Source organism: Crocodylus siamensis, chromosome 7, assembly GCF_052110815.1.
Source record: "Crocodylus siamensis isolate JL-2025a chromosome 7, ASM5211081v1, whole genome shotgun sequence".
Taxonomy (NCBI): domain Eukaryota; kingdom Metazoa; phylum Chordata; order Crocodylia; family Crocodylidae; genus Crocodylus; species Crocodylus siamensis.
In genome coordinates, this window is record NC_143401.1 from 30,814,880 (window position 1) to 30,832,545 (window position 17,666).

Genomic DNA, 17,666 nt, shown 5'->3' on the forward strand with positions numbered 1-17,666 from the left:
TATTGTGTGACTTGCTCTCAACCTCATGGCCCGGCCCAGCCACCACACAGCTTCCAGACAGGGCTGCTGCTCCTGCCACTGCTGCCACCACCAGGGGACCTGCCTGGCTTCTCCAGCATCCCACTTGCTCAAGGCACCAGGTAGGGAAACGGGGGGGCGGGGGTAGAGGGGATGGGGAAGCTGCAGCTTGGCAGGAGTGTGGAGTACAGAGCTCTCAGTAGCGCAGATGCCCAGGGGCACAGAAGGAGCACAGAGCTCGGGTGGGTAGGATATGGCTGTGAGGAAGGAAGGGGGGACCCCAACACTCCCCCCACCCATGCCAGCAGCAGCAGGCAGCAGACGTTCAGGATGCTTGTGACCTGCCTGCACAGGCACTGTTGCCTAACAGCATGCAACTGCAGTCAGCACTGCACGTAGTGGCAAGAGGTGGAGTCAGGCTGGGCCCCCTCTATCACATGGGGCTCCCCGTCGCACATGTGCAGTGCCCAGCACTCACACACCACCAGAGGAAGCTCTGTGTGATGGAGCTGGCTGCTTTCCCCGCTCCCTGCCATGCAGGTCCCAGGAGCCTGCTGGGAAATCTCTGGCATATTATGCAATTCAGCCTCCACTTCTAGCAGTCTTGGGACCTGCACAGCAGGAAGCAGCAAAGACAGCCAGCTCCATCGTGCTGGGCTTCCCCTGGTGGCACACGAGTGCTAAGAGCTGCACATGATGGAGTGCAGACAGGCCATCCATCCTTGCCACCACATGCACCGCTGGCTGGAGCTCTGCCCTGCTGGGTGGCAATGCCTGTGCAGGCCATGAGTGCCCCGAGCACCCACTGCCTGCTGCTGCCACCACTGGTGGGGGTATGTGCAATGGGGGCAGTGTATGGGAGGTCCCCACATCCCCCCACCCTCCCTCACACCCCACAAACTGTACACACCCACACCCTGCCCCCACAACTCTCCCACATATACACTAGGCCTGTGTGAATAGAGAAGTTCTCGATTTGGAGGTCAGCGATTCAATTTGGTGATCTGAATCACTGTCCCCCTTTGATTCAGCCAAATCAGAATCGGAGATTTGGCACTGATTCCGAGATTCAGATCAGCCAGGGAGAGGCAGGCACAGCTGGGCGGCTGCAGGTTCTTCCGCAGCTCCTCTGGCTGTGCCTACCTTTCCCTGGGTGGAGGGAGCCACAGGAGAAGCTCCCATAGCTGCCCTGCCCAGGCCCCATCCCCTGCCTGGCCCCAGTTTCCTAGCACTTTAAAAATAAATAAATAAAAGCCCCACACTCATCCGCTCTGGCAGCAGGGATCAGGGCCTCTGAGAGCTTGTGGCAGAGCCCCCTGTGCAGCACAAGGCAGTGGGGGGCTGCATGGACAGCCCCCCCCACCTGGCACCTGCACAACAGCTGCTCCATTGCATGGGTGCAGTGCAGCTCAGCAGGGCACCGCGCGCTGTCTGGGAGCTGAAGCCACTGGGGCTGAGCAGTGCTGGGCTCCAGCTGACAGGTAAAGCTGCCCCTGCTTCCAGGAAGCACACAGCACCCTGATGAGCTGCGCTGAACCCACACAATGTGACAGGAGCCACACGGGTGCCAGGTGGTGGTGGGGGAATCCTCACAGCCCCCACTGCCCCGTGCTGCATCGGAGGGGCTCTGCCATGAGCCTTCCAAGGCCCTGATTGCCACCACTGCATCCGGCGGTGAGTGTAGGGTTTTGTTTGTTTGTTTTTTTTGTGCCAGGAGTTTGGGGCTGGGCGGGGGATGAGGCCAAGCAGGGCAGCCATGGGGGCTTCTCCCACGACTCCCCCCTGCTGGGGAGAGACAGGCACAGCCAGAGGAGCTTCAGGAGAACCTGCAGCCACCTCGCTGTGCCTGCCTCACCCCAACTGATCTGAATCTCTCCTAATCTTTTCCAAATCGATTTGGAGGCTTCAGATTCGATTTGGACCTTTTAACGAGTCTGCCAATTCACTTCAGATTAGGAGATTCAGTCGCCAAATTGGGCTGAATCTCTTCTAAATCACATCAGCGACCGAAGCTTCACACAGCCCTAATATACACCCCCCGCCAACATACTCTATTGCCCCCCCCACACACACACACCCCCTGTGGTGGAAAGCCCCCTTGTTTCTCCCCAAAATCTCTGCCCTGTGACACTGTGACTAAAATCTCTGAGCAGCAACCATTTGATTAGGGTGGATCAGCACGAAGGGGACCACACCCTGGCCAGTCTCTTTAGGTAACTTGAACTGGCTGCATTCCTGAGGGAGGGGGGAAACCTGCTCCCTCTGCCTACGTGACTTGCATCAATTACCTGGGTGGGGGGTTTCTAACTTGCATCATTTACCTGGGTGGGGGGTTTCTACCTGGGGAGCTGGAATCTGCCTGGTAACAGGTGATGTATTTCAAATTGGTTGGCTGACAGCCATTCGGGGCTGACCTCCACTGGACCAGGTGAATGAGGTCACAGGGGCTATATAGGTTGGAAGGGGGAGGAGGCGGCTCGCTCTTCTCTCTTCGGCCATGAGGTGAAGCAGCAGCACAGAGGAGCCTTACCATCGGGACCTAGCTCTCTCTCTCACCCCAAGACTCCAGAGGGGAAACGGAAGAACTCTGGAAGATGATTGTGAGTAAGCTACTCAATCTGATTAGATATCTAGCTGGCAGTAACATAGATGCGTGATCAAAAGGCTACCTCAGCCACACTGTTTGCTCTCTAGGATTTCTAAGATATTACTCAATCCTGTACCCTAGTTTACCCTACCCCCTGTAATCAATAAAGTTCTCCTTTTTGACTAGTGTGGGAGACTTATTGAGGGGTGGGTCTAAACTATGCCTAAGAGACCCCTTAGGTCTGCGGACTAAAGGAGACTTTGCTTTTTGCCCCCTTGACTTGGGGAAGTGCCCCAAGTGCCTGTACTGGGTCGGGTACCCATCGGACTATTAGGCCTGTGTTTCCCCGAGGACACAGGGCTGAGAGAGTCCCTTCTCGGGGTGGTGGCTGCACGTTACCCCCAGACTAGCGAGTGTGCTCCGGGAGAGGGGTTGGCCAAGCATAAGGCGCCCCTAGGGAGCATTCGGAGTCTGGAAGGTGGTCGGGCACCAGGAGGTGGGCAGCTCAACGCAGGAGCACCCCCTACTGGCCCGCCACATGTGGTGGGAGCGGTGGGATACGAATACCCAGCTGTTTTACTGCGGTGGGATCCCTGCACCCGCCACACCCCTTCAAACCCCTCCACCTCCCCACATTCCACCATGCATGCCCACCCACCCCCCGCACCCTCCACAAACAATATACAAGAGTAAGACTATTTTTGAGTTATTATGCAATCACTTCTATATACATTACAAGATAGCAACCCTCTCTTCCCAAAAGGAGTACTTCCGGTAGGCATGGAGAGGGATTTCTGGTCCAAGATCGTGACCGGGGTAGTGGGGCACCTATCAAAGAGCAGAGCTACCCTTGAAGCCCTTGACAGCTCATCAAAACTCATTAACTGGCCCTCCACTCAAAGTTATTACTCACCCCTATGTTAGAACCTTGGAACACTGAAAATGTGTTGTAACCATATCAGGTCATGCTTTAAGAACCACTACTGGAGGCTGCATGGTTTCTATTTCTACAGACATGCTAAAGCAAACTGAAAAATACTACCAAATATCTCATTAACAACTAGCTGCCCTTACCCTCTGTTTCTGTCTCCCTCCATTGCTATTGGTGATTAAAAGCAGGGTGGAGTTTAACTTGAAGCTATTTCCTACAGCCTCCATCAGCCGTCCCTGTCCATTCCTTCTGTAATAGTGCAGTCTGGTGCACTGCACGTGCACATTTATCTCCATTAAAATTAATCTGATGTCACAGATGCTTGATTGTGGCTCTGCTAAACAATTCTGGCTGGCATCAGGCAATAAAGGAAGCTTCTATTTACACAAACAAAAATCTTTATAAGTGGCAGGAAATGATGCAAAAGGGAATATAACAAGAGCCTGATAGTTTAATAAGGATTTTTTCCTGGTTGGAAGGAACAAGGCTGAAGCACAATGGGGGCACACAGGGAACCCTGTGCCACTACAGCTCTCGCATTAAGCAGAACATTTCTACCTTTAGTCATAACCAGACAGCACCTCACCTGTGTACAGCATGAACTCTGTCAAAAAAAGAAGAAAAACAAAGGCAAATAAATAAGTATCATCTGCACATGTTTGAATATCTTCCACACAACATCTGGAAGAAGGGGAAGCCAGCAGCATTAGTGACGTTGGCATTTTTATACACATTTTTATATGCATTTTTATTTAGACACACACAGATTGTGACCATTTCTGCAGAAGCAGGCAGGCATAAAGTGGCATCCTTCCCTCAATTTGCCTTTATAGGAACACAGGCAGGAGAGCAACTGCTGCCCAAGTTTTAATTCTCCGGCACAGGTGGGACTGAAAGATCATTCAGCTCCTGCCCAACTCCTGAAACATCATTAAATTAGCAAAGTGGCCATGAATGGAGAAAATAATCTGCACCGGAAAAAAGAGTGGGGCAGCTCATTATGGACCTAAGGATAGACACGCCTTAAACAGTTGTGAGTTTAGTCTACTCTGATCCTGGACATCAGAATGGTGAGCATTACTGATGCTGACTGGAAACATTTCCATCTGCAGGATCTATGAAAGAGGGAGGAACAAGTCTTGAACTTCTTCTCCAGAATACCATAAACAAACTGGTTCTCACAGAAGCCCCACATACTCTACTCCCCTGTTTTGGACTCTGGCAAAGATATGAAACACGTAAATTATAATCAATCTATTATAACCAATTTAGATCTGAAATCCGTATGACTTCTTTATGACTGGGACTTGTATGGTTCCCAAGATAACATCTGGAAAGGCAGCATACCAAAAATTTACAGTACAATCCACTTGTCTTGCTGTATTTATTCAAATCCAAGACAAGGTTTTCTTGCCCATTTAATCTAGGGAAAAAAGCCCCATGTCTGGGTTCAACCACAAGGGGAGGAGGGAAGGAGGCAGGTGGCTGCTGCAGCTTTGACTCCAACCTAACCACAGGCGGTGGGAGGGTGGGAAGCAGCTACAGCTCTGAATTTAACCCCAGCCCTTGGGGTTGGATTCAGAGCCGCAGCTGCTGCCCACTCTCCCACCACTTCTGCCCCCTCCCTACCACCTGCCCCTCTCACCCTCCCCGCTGCGGCCTTCGCCTCCCCATCTACCCCCCCTACCACCCCTTTCTCCCCAGGTTCAGCCAGAGGCATGAAGCACATGGTTGTTCCATGCCCTAAGATGCAGCAGGGCCAGAGACAGAGTGGGAGCCAGAGAAAAGGCAGTGCGAGAGGTCAGGTATGACAAGCAGGGGAGATGCCAGGAAGGGAGTAGGTACTGAGGTATATAGGCATAACAGGCAACAAGAGGCTAAGGTCAGGTCACTGGATTCCCCTACCTGCCCACCCCTGAATCTGCTTTCCCTGCTGCAGCAGTTGGTGGGGGGAATTTAAGACAACCCTGAAATAACCAGATTCTACACATGGAAGATGATAACAAATGATAATTTTTCCATGTCTTGTATCTGGGGGCTGTCTTAAATTCAGAGTAGTCTTGGATAGGGTAAACACAGCAGACACCTTTCTGAATGAACAGTGAGCAAGGTAAAGGTATACAGACTTATTCTACATACCAGTGTGCCATAAAGCATATTTGCAATTTAACTCAATTGGCTCTCTTGAAGCTTCTTCCTTGGAACAATCTAAATGTACTGTATTTTGGATGGTATCATGTATTACTCTAATTAAGGCTGCACTTTTCTTTAGACAGTTTAAGAAATGTATAGATATATGTAAAACAATAAAATGTTTATAAACACTTTCTTTCCTTGGTTCCCTTGACACACCTTCACATTCTTTGGGCTTTGGTAAAAGTCCTCCCAAAGAGCTCAGAATCTATTCTCTGCACACAACTTTTCCAAACCACAGAGTCGATCTGTCTCTTTCTCTCTACAATCCCCTAGGTAATTCTCTTCTTCCCACAGTTAAAAGTAAATCCTGCTAAAGTTTCCTCTCTTTCCCAAGGTCCATCTGAGTTTATAAATCCTGTCACTAACACCTGGCTTTTTTGTCCTGCTTCTACAAATAGTCACTTCCCTTCAAAACTCTTCGCCTTTCCCCGCATTGAGAATGGAGGAAATCAGTTTAAGATACTGTTATTCCTGTTGTCATCCTTGGGCTAGAAAAATCGATGGCCAAATTCCCTTAGGGTATGAAGAGACATATCATTTGTCCCGGGACTGACTGTCCTGGGTTCTGACCTAGATCAAAACAGGAGTGGCATAGTTTTACACACATCACCCTTCCCGGCTGCATTGCTGCTCCTTCACTAGTAGGTGGCCAGCAAGAGTACACAGCCCAACAGCTTTGTCCCTAGAATGAACTGTAATACAGGCAACCCCCACTTAGTGCTCTTAATTGGTTCTAGTAAAACTGAGCGTTAAGCAGAACTGCGCTAAGCGAAACCCATTTCCCCACAGAAATGAATGTAAGTAGAGATTAATTGGTTACTGCCTGCTGCACTGATGCCTCTCACCACTACCCCGCCTACCTACTGGCACTCAAACCCTACGTACCAGCCCAGGCCTGTGCTCCTGCTGCCACATTCTGGGCCCCTGCCAGTCCTGACCCTGGGCACTGGCACAGGTCCCACGCTCATGCCCGGCCCCCTTGCGCTACTTCTCACTGCTGCCACCTCTCCCCACCCCGCTTGCCTGCCCGCCGGCCTCTCCAGCCCAACTTGCCAGCCTGGGCACTGACATTACTGCCACCCCATTCTGGGCCCCTGCTGCCAGGCACTGATGTGGGCCCCGTGCTCTTGCCGCCCCGCTCTGAGACCCAGCCCCACTGGCCCTGGTCCTGGGCACCAGCATGGGCCCCGTGCTACTCACCTCTGTTGCTGCCTCTTCTCCCCACCCAGTCCAGGCCAGGCACCAGTGCTCTTGTTGCCTTGCTCAGGGTGCAGGCTTCCACTGGCCCCAGCATGGGCCCCACATACCAGCGCAGGCCATAAGCTCCTGCCCCCCACCCTGGGTGTGGGCCCCTGCCAGCCCTGGCCCCAGGCACCGGCTTGGGCCCCATGCTCCTCCCCTCTTTTGCAGCCGCTTGTCTCTACCCCACCATCTGCTCTGGCACCATGTCCCAGCCTGGGCCCAAGCTTCTGCCGTCCTGCCCTGGGCCCTCATGCCTGCCCACCCACTCACTGCCACTCACTCACTTTCCACTCGCTGTTGCCACTTCTCCCTGCCCTCCTGCTTGCCGAAACCTGATTCCACTGAGCACTACAGTGAAACGGGCTGAGTGGAATCGGGTATTAATTCTAAACAAGCGCTACAGCCAAACAGTCCTAACTGAAACCTCATTAAGTGGGGCTTGCCTGTAACCACAGACATACAACAGGATATCCCAGGAAAAAGTGTTAGTACATTTTATCCAGCATATTTCAGAGGGACTTGAAGTGGGACAGCAGATATGTACATCTATACAATTCCAGACTTTCTCCCAAGACAAATGCATTGTCTGTGCATAGCCTCAGAGTGGGCACTGTCCAGCCTTGATGCTTATAGACAGTAATATCCTTGTCGAAAGCGACAGGTGATAGAACACACATGGTCGTAAGGATACATATGGTCATAAATTCACCCTGGGTATGATTATTTGTATATACAAAGGTTCCCCAAATCATTATATTAAGACTACAATACACTTATGGAATTAATGAAAAAGCATAGGTGAAGCAATGGGCTGATAATGATCTCATCTATGTAGCTAAGATTATCGCAGTGGAAAAAGGCTCCTTTAAATCATACAAAACAGCTAAATCAAGACCAAGACACTCACAAAGGAGATACAGCTCCCCTTGAAAAGCAGCAAGTTCAAGGTTCCTTGGTGTATAGAAACCCTGGGGCTCATTATGTCAAACTACTGAAATAAAAATAATGTTTGAAATCTTATTCCAAAGACACCAATGTCAAAGGCCTATAGCCAAAGGGTACTAGCTGTCAAAACTTTGTTTGATCTGGATTATTGAATTTATGTGGAAAGCACAAGGACAACTTTGGCAGGAATACTGGAAAATAATGCTAATTATTCAATAAATTAAAATATCCTTTTATGTGTGGGTGAAAAAACAGTGAGAATTCATCTTCTAGCGTCATGAATAAACGGATATGTATTCACAAGTCAGGCCTGAGATTCACAAACTGAAACCCTTATCTTTGCTTAAATTCATTGCTCAGATTATGTTTTTGGTTTGTGGGTTTTTGTTGTTGGTTTTTTGGGTTTTTTGGGTTTTTTTGTTTTTATTTTTTTTTGTTTTTTTATGACCAGGAAATTCTGTTTAAATTGTTGCAAGTTTCATAGCCCTGTGTCCCAAAGGAGACTTGGAAGTGGTAGCTATCATACAGGTCCCAGTAACACCTAAGTGGAAGGGGGGGTTATATTAAAACTGTAACAGGGTTATATTATTCTTAATAAAAACAAGTATGTTAAAACTGAGACAATCCTAAATTCAGTAGTCACAAGGTTATGTGGACACCTGAAAGGAAGGTAGGCTTGACCATTGAACCCTGTGTCCACCCTGTGGACACCACTGACTGAGTCTCTCTGGACCATAAAGACCTGTCCAATGTTACCAAAATATGCCAAATGCTGAAGAGCACTCAGCCACTCTATGAAAAGCAACAAGCTCAAGCACAGTGCATGCAGGCAAAGTTTAAGGCAGCAACAAGGTGGGAGAAGGAACCATAAGGAGCTTTTCACTGAGCTGCTCTTCACCAATGCTTTAGATAGGGGTCAGCAACCTACAGGCCCTACAAAGATCCATCCTGGGATGGGTGGAACCAGGCAACATGCTATAGCATGCTGGCAGTGCCCTCAGCAGTGCTCCCATCTATAGCCCTCCCTGCTGCACTGCTGTGCCTGTGCTTACTGTCCCTGCAAAGGGCCAAGGTCCTATAGTCTGGCTACATAATTAAACATCAGCTTCAAGTAACCTGTTTACCTGTTTTAGATATCTAATATCAACTCGTAAGAACAGACACTACACATGCTAAATCAGTAGCAATGGTTAGCACTGGCATTTTTGGTGCTCCAGGAAAAAGAGATTTGCAGCCTGCGCAAAGAAGAGGGGTGGCAATCTCTGGCCTGCAGAAGCAAAAAGTTGCCAACCCCTGCTTTAAGGTATCTGGCCACAGATCAAAAGATTGTCAAGCTTAGGAGATGTACCTGGATTCTTCTCTACCAGACACGCAGACTGCCCTAACAGCAATGACAAGATACTACATTCCTTGCTTTTGTCTCCTCCAGGCTCTCTCTAGCTGGGGTTGGACATGACCAACACAAAACAACTACAATTGATAATGCATACAGCACTAGGCCTTGCAAGCAGCAAGGACTGGCAGAACACATCATCCCTGCATGTTCACTAATCTCAAATCATTTCCTAATTCAAAGTCCTGGTCCTAAACAACAAAGCCCTTAACAGACTGGGATTCAGCTGCCTCATTCTTCGCAACTGTGCAAGACAGCTAACCTTTTACAAGGACAATATAGCTGAGGGCACAGTATGTGCCACAACAGAACTCAGGATATAAGCTCCTTGTCAGAACAAATCAGCTTTAAGTCCGACAACCTTCCAATCAAAGTTTTCCCTGGGAACAAAGGCTGTGAATAAAACATTAATTAAAAGAAAATATTTGACATGTATATCTCCACACATTCCTATGGCCTTGAGGAAGAGATATTTCTCTCCTTTAAACTTAGTCCTGTATTTAGATATCAAGATAACAGACACCTCGTAAAGACAGAGAATCTTCTCTCCTTTCTTCAGGACTGCTCTCCTTCTGACTAATTTCACTGCAGGCTTCTGCTGTGCTGAATATTCCAAGAGTCTGCCAGGCTGCTCTTGGCCTGGAGGCAAAGTCACATAGCATGTATCAGCATGAAACAAAGATGAGTTCAGGTCACCAGGTGGAGCAGTAGCAGTCTGCCATAAAATTCCTGTGGAGTGTTGAATCACACCAGGTACCAGATGCCTGCCTTCCTTCTCTCCCCTCCTTATCCCTTTAATTGTACTGTTCTTCTCAATTAGTGTTTCTCCCTCCCCTAAGTCTTGAAGAATGGAGGAAGAAAAATGTCTGCAACCTGCTAAACACTAAACCAGACATAAAACACCCTATTATACAGGAAAAATTCTTTCTACTGAAATATACAAATTATTTACGGTGACAGCTGCCAAAATATGGAATGGGCTTCCAAGGTGCTTTCTCTTACCTTGGAGGTGTTCAAAGGGAGATTAGACAAATACCTGGCTGGGGTTACTTGACCCCAGTGCTCTTTCCTGCCCAGAGCAGGGGGTCAGACTCAATGATGCAACAGGTACCTTCCAACCCTAGAGATCTATGAAGGAGAATTTGTCATGAATTGGCCTTAGAAAAGTGGGAAGTCACTGCAGGTAAATAGCAGGTAAGGCAGAAGAGGCAGCTATTCCAAGAAGTGTATAAGATATAATTTGTAGGGAATTTGCTGCCATTCTCTTGATACAGAGGTGGAAAAGGTGAACTTTTTAAGTCTCTCATGCTAGCAAACAGAATGTAGAGTGTACATATTTGCATACAGAGTTATATATGGTCTGTGCCCCCTTTCACCCAAGTATATTACCTATAATCTGTTCATGCACTTTGCAGAGTGATTCCGTGCAACTCAGCATGCATTTTGCACGGTCCAATAGCACAAAGACTATGATATATATGTATTGGTATTATTTGTATGAACCCCAATTATTAACAAGGACTACTGCTTTAGACACTGTACATACATGCACTGAAGAGATGACTTTTGCTCTAGGCAGCTTCCTCTACTCCTGTGACTTACAACAAAGTGGATTTCATAATATTTACGGAGAACATGGTTTTTGTGGGCAGGTTATACCCACAACAATAAAATAAGATTAAATTGGAGGACACATACCTATTCTGCTTCAGTCTTTAACATCAGGGACCAAAAGTTTCATTCACTAACTTGCCAATGGCCAGTAAGTAGCTTTCCCTAGTTAACAACTGTCTATACAGTCAGCGCTTTCAGTTTTCAAAATGAAAGTTACGTCTCTTGATACCAAGTTAGCTGCAACAACTTTCCAAATGTCATTTCTCTCTCTCTCTCTCTAAGCCTGCAGACTGCTCCAGAGCTTTCCCAAGCTGTCCCAGGAGTGAAATTAACAAGACCACAATCAGTTTCACACTAACCAGAAATACAGGGCAACTGTGAAACCCAAAAAAGCCATCACATCTTCAAGCTATTTCAGGCCAGGTCCACCCATTAAAGAAAGCTGGCTATAGAAAAACAACATTACTCCCCAGCACACAACACACCTAGACTGGGAAAACAGAAGGGTAGAGAACTTTTTCTATTCCAAAAGTCAGAAGTGGGAGTGGTAAGTGACCTAAGCATAAGTGATTACCAGCTACCTGTAGATTCTGCCTTTGTCCCATATACCACAGCACAGACAGTAGCCAGCATGTAGTCTGCTAGCTAATTCTGAGAGGTCTGCATAAGGCAGAGGGGACGGGGAGCAGGGGGAAAGCCAAGCAGATGCCTGCAGTCTCTGCTGAGCTGCAGTCAGGGAGCAGAAAGGAGGGGCCAGCCCTGCTGTAGAGCAGAGAGCCTCCCCCACCCCAGCCCAGACAGCATGGCATTTAATTTAAACCGACAAGAGTTCTGGGAAATATACTGCATAAAGCAGTTTGACCCAAATAAGTTAAGTCTGATACTACATTCAACCAGGTTTATCTCAAATCAGTGCCATTTTCAAACTGGTCCATGTGCACTGAATATCTGTTCTGTTACAGGTTTAAAGCAGTTTCAGATCACTTAAACTGGTTTATGCATAATGTCTGCCCCTAACCTAGATGACCTAGTCTCTCCAAATCACAAGGAAGGTGAAAGGTACCTGCAAGTCAAGAGGAAAAACTGTACATACAAGTGAATCTTCATGAAGGCTTACACTGCATCCAGACTAGCTTGCTAACAAAGTTTATTTTTCCCTTTCTACCATACTATATATGTTTAAACTGCAAATTGTGTTAGTTTCACTGCCCATCAAACCATTCTATTTGTGTAACAATCTTTCTGGGGCATATTTTTTACATACATGTTCTGAAATACTACAGCAACTTAGTATTTATCAGGTGATAGTTTAAGGAATTCATAAAGCCTTCAGGGTACTGGCACACAGTGTTAGTTATAATGGCTTATCATTCAACAAATCAATCATTGCTACAATAATTTGGCTGTAGTTTTGCCAAAATAAAAAGGTTTGTCTGTATGTGATGGTTATTAAGAAGCAAAAATATTTGCTGTTGCTAACTGGCTTGCATAAAAAATATCATTAAGTTGTTTCCTACAGTCTGGCAACACAATTAAACATCAGCTTCAAGCAACAAAATGAGTCTCTTTACCTGTTTTAGTTATTAATACTACTACACATGCTAAATCATTTCATTTGAGCTAAGCCATGAAGAATCCTAAATTAAAAATATTGTTCACTCCTAGGTTACCCTAAGTTTCAAGTTACAGAGAAGTCCCCTCCTTGGAAAGTCTCATCAAGAATCTTTGAAAAGGTTTGTGCCTTTTAAGATAAATACAACAAATAATGAGTAACTTAAACAAATGGACTTGTGCGTAAAACTGAAGATTACTTGGAAGAACTATGCATCAAGATTCTGTATCACACCTAGAAACACTGGAAGTCTATTAAATATCTTACCCAATTCTGAACAGCTTCTCCCCCAAATTTGCGTATCTATTGCGTTTTAACTTATTCAACACTCAATAAAAGTAAGTATCCATAAAACTTGTGCCCTTATTCTTGTAAAAACTACAATCAATAGAAGCACACCAATTTTCTACTCAAAGTAAGTAGCAATGAAATAGTATGATACTTAAACCTAGAAATACCCATCATTAGGTTTCAGTATTAATACCAACTGTGGTGTGGTCATTTATGACTGGCTGTCTGAGACTCTCTACAGCAGCAGTTCCCAAACTGACAGATTGTGCACCACCAATTTAGCAAATTTTTCAGTTCAATCTTAAGTACCACTGGCAAATTTTTGTCATATATAGTAATTATAATAAATCTGTTAACACGTACCACTGACAGGCTGTCTGAATACCACTGGTGGTACACATACTACAGATTGGGAACTGCTGCTCTACAGACTAGGAAGACTACTATATTGAGGAGCAAAATTCAGCAGGAAAATGTACTTGTTTAAGAGGGCTAGAAAATGCATACCATTTTTTTTGCATACCAAATTAAAGAATCACCTTTTGGGAATACAGAATGAAGAAAAAAAAGATTTCTCAAAGTCATAGTGATGCCCTGACCAGCGGGAAAGAGTAAACTCTTCAGCCTGGCTGCTCAGCAAAAGGTACAGTTTTAACCCTCTCACAGTCATTGCTGAACTGGCAGTACCAGTTGTGAAACAGTTAACACTATCGCTCTGACCCTGAACAGCGAACTCTGACCTTCCCTGCCTGGGGCAGGCATAGAAGAATGGTAGCCATTACAGCTGCAATCCATACTTTCATGCTTCCATTTTGGCACAGAAAATCAGCTTTCCCACTTAAAACGCACACCTCAATTTTGGAAGACTGATTTTTGTAGAATAGGTACGTGCGGTATGCAAATAAATACAGCATATATTTGAATAGTAAGTTTGAGCTCTGCAGAAAATATTGCAATTGCCATAGATCTACAGAAATGCCCTGCAGTGCAGAATTTTTACAGCATGCACATACAGCAACACTATTCATTATCAAATAAAAAATAGCACTGCATTTTAACAAGATCACAAGAACTTTTTATTAATTTTTCTTATTGGGTGCACTAAGGTAGTGGCTAGAATAATAATGATTCCTAAAGAAAACAACTCAAATTCATAAAATGCTTTTATACTACAATAATTGCATTGTATGAGAATATACATGGATTGTCAATACAGGACATAGCTGCATCAAAGCCAGTCACAAGTCTTTTGCTTTCTGCAAGTCTTCTCTAGGTGCAGACCACAGACTCTACCCAAAAAGGCTTAAGAAAAGAGAAGCCACAATATTTAGGCTAGGGACAGACATTCAAAAAGCCTGAGCCCAAACTGATTCAACCAGCTGCAATGTGTAGGGGGTGCACATGTACTTCCTGAGAGTGCTGGTGCACCCCCTTTCAGCCAGTGATCCCAGGCAGGGGTGGGAAGGTGAGAGCACTAGTGCCCCTCTGAGAGTGCCAGCAGAGAAGTGGGGGTGCCAGGAGAAGCAGTCCTTTTTGTGGCCAACTGTGCTCACCTGGAAGTGCCAGAGGCACGCCGCTGACTAAGGAGGCACCAGTCACCCATGGATTCAACCTTTGCAGTTTAGTTTAACATGGCTAGGCTGAACTAGTTTCCAACCATACAGACAATCCCTCTGTACTGAGGAAATTTAGGCACATGGCTGCAGTGGCTCAGTCTGGAAGCCAGGGTATGCTAGAGCAGCCCTCCCTGCCGCTCCACAGAGCTTAGCAGAGAGCTGAGGGGGGAATGGAGGATGCAACCAACTTCTCAAATGTTTCCAAGGAAAGACATTAAGCTACCTGTTGATTAGCTCCAAAAAGCCTGTCTGCCTTTGTTTCTCCCACAGCAGAGACTGTAGCCAGCATGTGGTCTGTTAGCTAATCCAGAGGTGTCTGGTAAAGCATAGGGCCAGCAGTGGGGAATAATTCCTGTTTAGCATGGAGAAGCCAGGCAGATGCAGAGGGGAGGGGCCAACCCTGATATGGAGCAGAGCCCTGCCCAGCCCAGAGAGCGTGCTGGGATGCTGGGGATGTCTGGTTTATCTTAAACCATCAAGGGGTCTGGGACAGACATTGCATAAGCTGGTTTGAGCCAGATCTCTTGAGTCTGATATACTACATTCAACCAGGTTTCTCTCAAACCAGTTTCAGCCATTTTCAAACTGGTTAATGTGCACTGAACATCTGTTCTGTTACAGGTAAACCAGTTTCTGATCGCTTAAACTGATTTGTGTGTAATGTCTGTCCCTAGCCTTAAAGTATGCAGAAGTGCTGGAGAGACAGAATTGAAGTAAAATGTTTTATTTCCCCCATTTTTTAAAAGACAACTATCAATTCAGCTCCCCCTTCTCTATTACAATTCTAAAAAGTTACCCACAGAGAAAGAATCACCCTCTAATAACTTTAGTAAGTCCATCCAATGCACTAAAATTTTTTTTTGTTATATATGCCTTTTCTAGCTTTCAGTGCTGGAAGCAGCTATACATGTTTTGGCTTGATAAAAGTCACACCAACATGTCCCAGCTTTTCATTTTTCTAGCAAACAGTTTTAATCAGGAGTGAAAGCCTGTTGTTTCATGTTGAGTTACAAATTCAACCCAGTAACTGCAACAGATGTCTCCCAATATCCTTTTACAGACAACTGACTTGCCTCATGCTGTCAGAGAAGCCTACAGATGTCTGAAACAACACATGGAATTTAAAAATGAGTTATTTAAAAATAACTCAAGACCTTATTTTAAGATTAATCACTTTCATACATTTTTCAAAACCATTTCATCTGTATTTGTGAAACAACGAAAAAGCTGGCAGCGAAAATTAGTATTTCAACTTTTATTTTTATTTTTAGACCACTTATCTCTCTCCCACTCTCCAAACATTACCTTCCCCGAGTTCCCTTAAAAACAAAACAATGTAAGAAAAAAATATTTCAAATTATTCAAGTCCTACAACTGCTAGTAATTTTTTTAAAACTAGATAATGTTGGATAAAACTTTTTTTATTCTGTGTTTCTCAGGTATGTTTATCTTGTTACAACTTAAAAACTGAAATATACAGATATCATCTTAACAATACTGCTGTTATATTCATTTAATATGTAACTCAGCAAACTGTAGCTATTTCATGCAATTCATCCAAGTTTAAAAGATTTTATTGGCAGCTATTTCTAGGCAGTTACCTTTAGCTATGAAAATATTTTAACCTTTCTGCACCAAAGTATACTTTTTCATCGTGCAGACATGCAAGTCTCCCATGGTTTAGCGACAGTTATATTACTATACAAAACAAAAGCCATTGAGATCCATTCAGCCATCCAGTAGCTAAACAAACATTTTTTTTTACTCCCCAGACTCTCCCAGACAGAAGATTCCCACATTAAGCTTAGATATAATACATACCAATGCTACTTAGAGAACTGCTGCTTTCTGAATCAGATGGCATTATGGACAGCACACTGTAAGTGGAACCTGGGAAGAAAAAAAACCCCATAAGTTGATTTGCATCCTTTTCAAATCAATCTGATATCGTTTCATGACAGGCTAGACTCCCAGTACCCTAGACTGGAGAGCCCAAACTTCTCTAACATACGGAAATCTAAGATGAGGATAGATTTGTGTTCATTTTCAAACAGATTACTAATTCAGTGGTAAGGTCCCCAAGTACAAAACATGCGAGGGAAGGGATGACTCCACAGAGCAAAATGATACACTAGTATTACTAGTGCTTAACGCAACTTAAGTCTGCTAAACTGAAAGTACAAATTTAGCTTTGTTTAATTGTTTAAATTACAAAGCCAGCAGCAGTGAGTGATTTCTGTTGCAGTGTTAAAAATCTAAACGAGACTCTGTCTTCAATTGGATCCTATTTATTTTCAATAAGCATAACAGCCCTGGTTGCCAAAATCACTTCTGAACATGTTAACCATGATGAGAATTTGTGTTCAACTATGAGTGCCATGACAGCAACCTGGCATTAATATGATTAAGCAAAAAACATTTAAGTCACCTCTCTCTAGTGGATCTTTTCCCACCAAGACTCTTGAATTTTAAGTTCTTAGGGCTAACCAAGCACTTCTTAAAATTGCTCAGACTCAAACACATGCTGTATATACAACTTTGCCACATTTCCCTTCGTCATGTGCAAGTTCTGGAATTTTTCCTTTATTCTTCACCTCTTTCAGTTCTTAATTTGGTGGTCTCCTACTGTCAAAGTGACATTTGATCTGGCTTGGATCACCCATGCTCTTATATGATCACCCATTCACACAAGAGAAAAATGAGATTAGTGCCTGTTGAAAAGGACCTATGGCAGGGGTTGTCAACCAGGGGTACATGCCCCCCGGGGGTACTTGGGAAGGCCCCAGGGAGTATGCGGCAGTGGCAATGAGAAGCAGCCAGCAGAGCCGCCAGAATTTAGAAGATTAATTTCAGTGCTTTTGTTTCTGCCATCACCTTACAAGAATAAAACTTCAAAACTGTCTGTCTTATTTATTTGTCTGAAAAATTGTAGATACTCTTCAGGTGGGAGAAACACGTCCTACCGGGAGACCTTACAATCTAAGTAATCCTCCTTCAACCCGCAGAAGGAGCTCACAGAAATAGATGGGGAATGGGATATAAATTAGAGGCTAATATTATCTGAAATGTGTCACAAGTCAAGGGAATTTCTATCCAGACTAAGATTTGAAGTCTGAACCCCAGTAACCTGGCCCAAAGAGAAAGTATCAGGATTTTCAGGACTTGGCTAGAGTTAAGACACTTCCTTTTTCAGTCTTACACTTTCTCTCTCATGCTTCAGT

At 45.3% G+C, this 17,666-nt stretch overlaps 1 protein-coding gene across 2 annotated transcripts in view; it reads right to left on the bottom strand.

Annotated features, from left to right (window-relative positions):
* Nucleotides 1-17,666, bottom strand: part of DLG5 (discs large MAGUK scaffold protein 5) — a 194,605-nt gene that overhangs the window by 99,159 nt on the left and 77,780 nt on the right. For both annotated transcript variants that reach the window (XM_090057165.1, XM_090057164.1), the window contains exon 2: nt 16,267-16,335. In XM_090057165.1, coding sequence (XP_089913291.1) covers nt 16,267-16,335 — 69 coding nt within the window. The remainder of the gene's footprint in view (nt 1-16,266; nt 16,336-17,666) is intronic.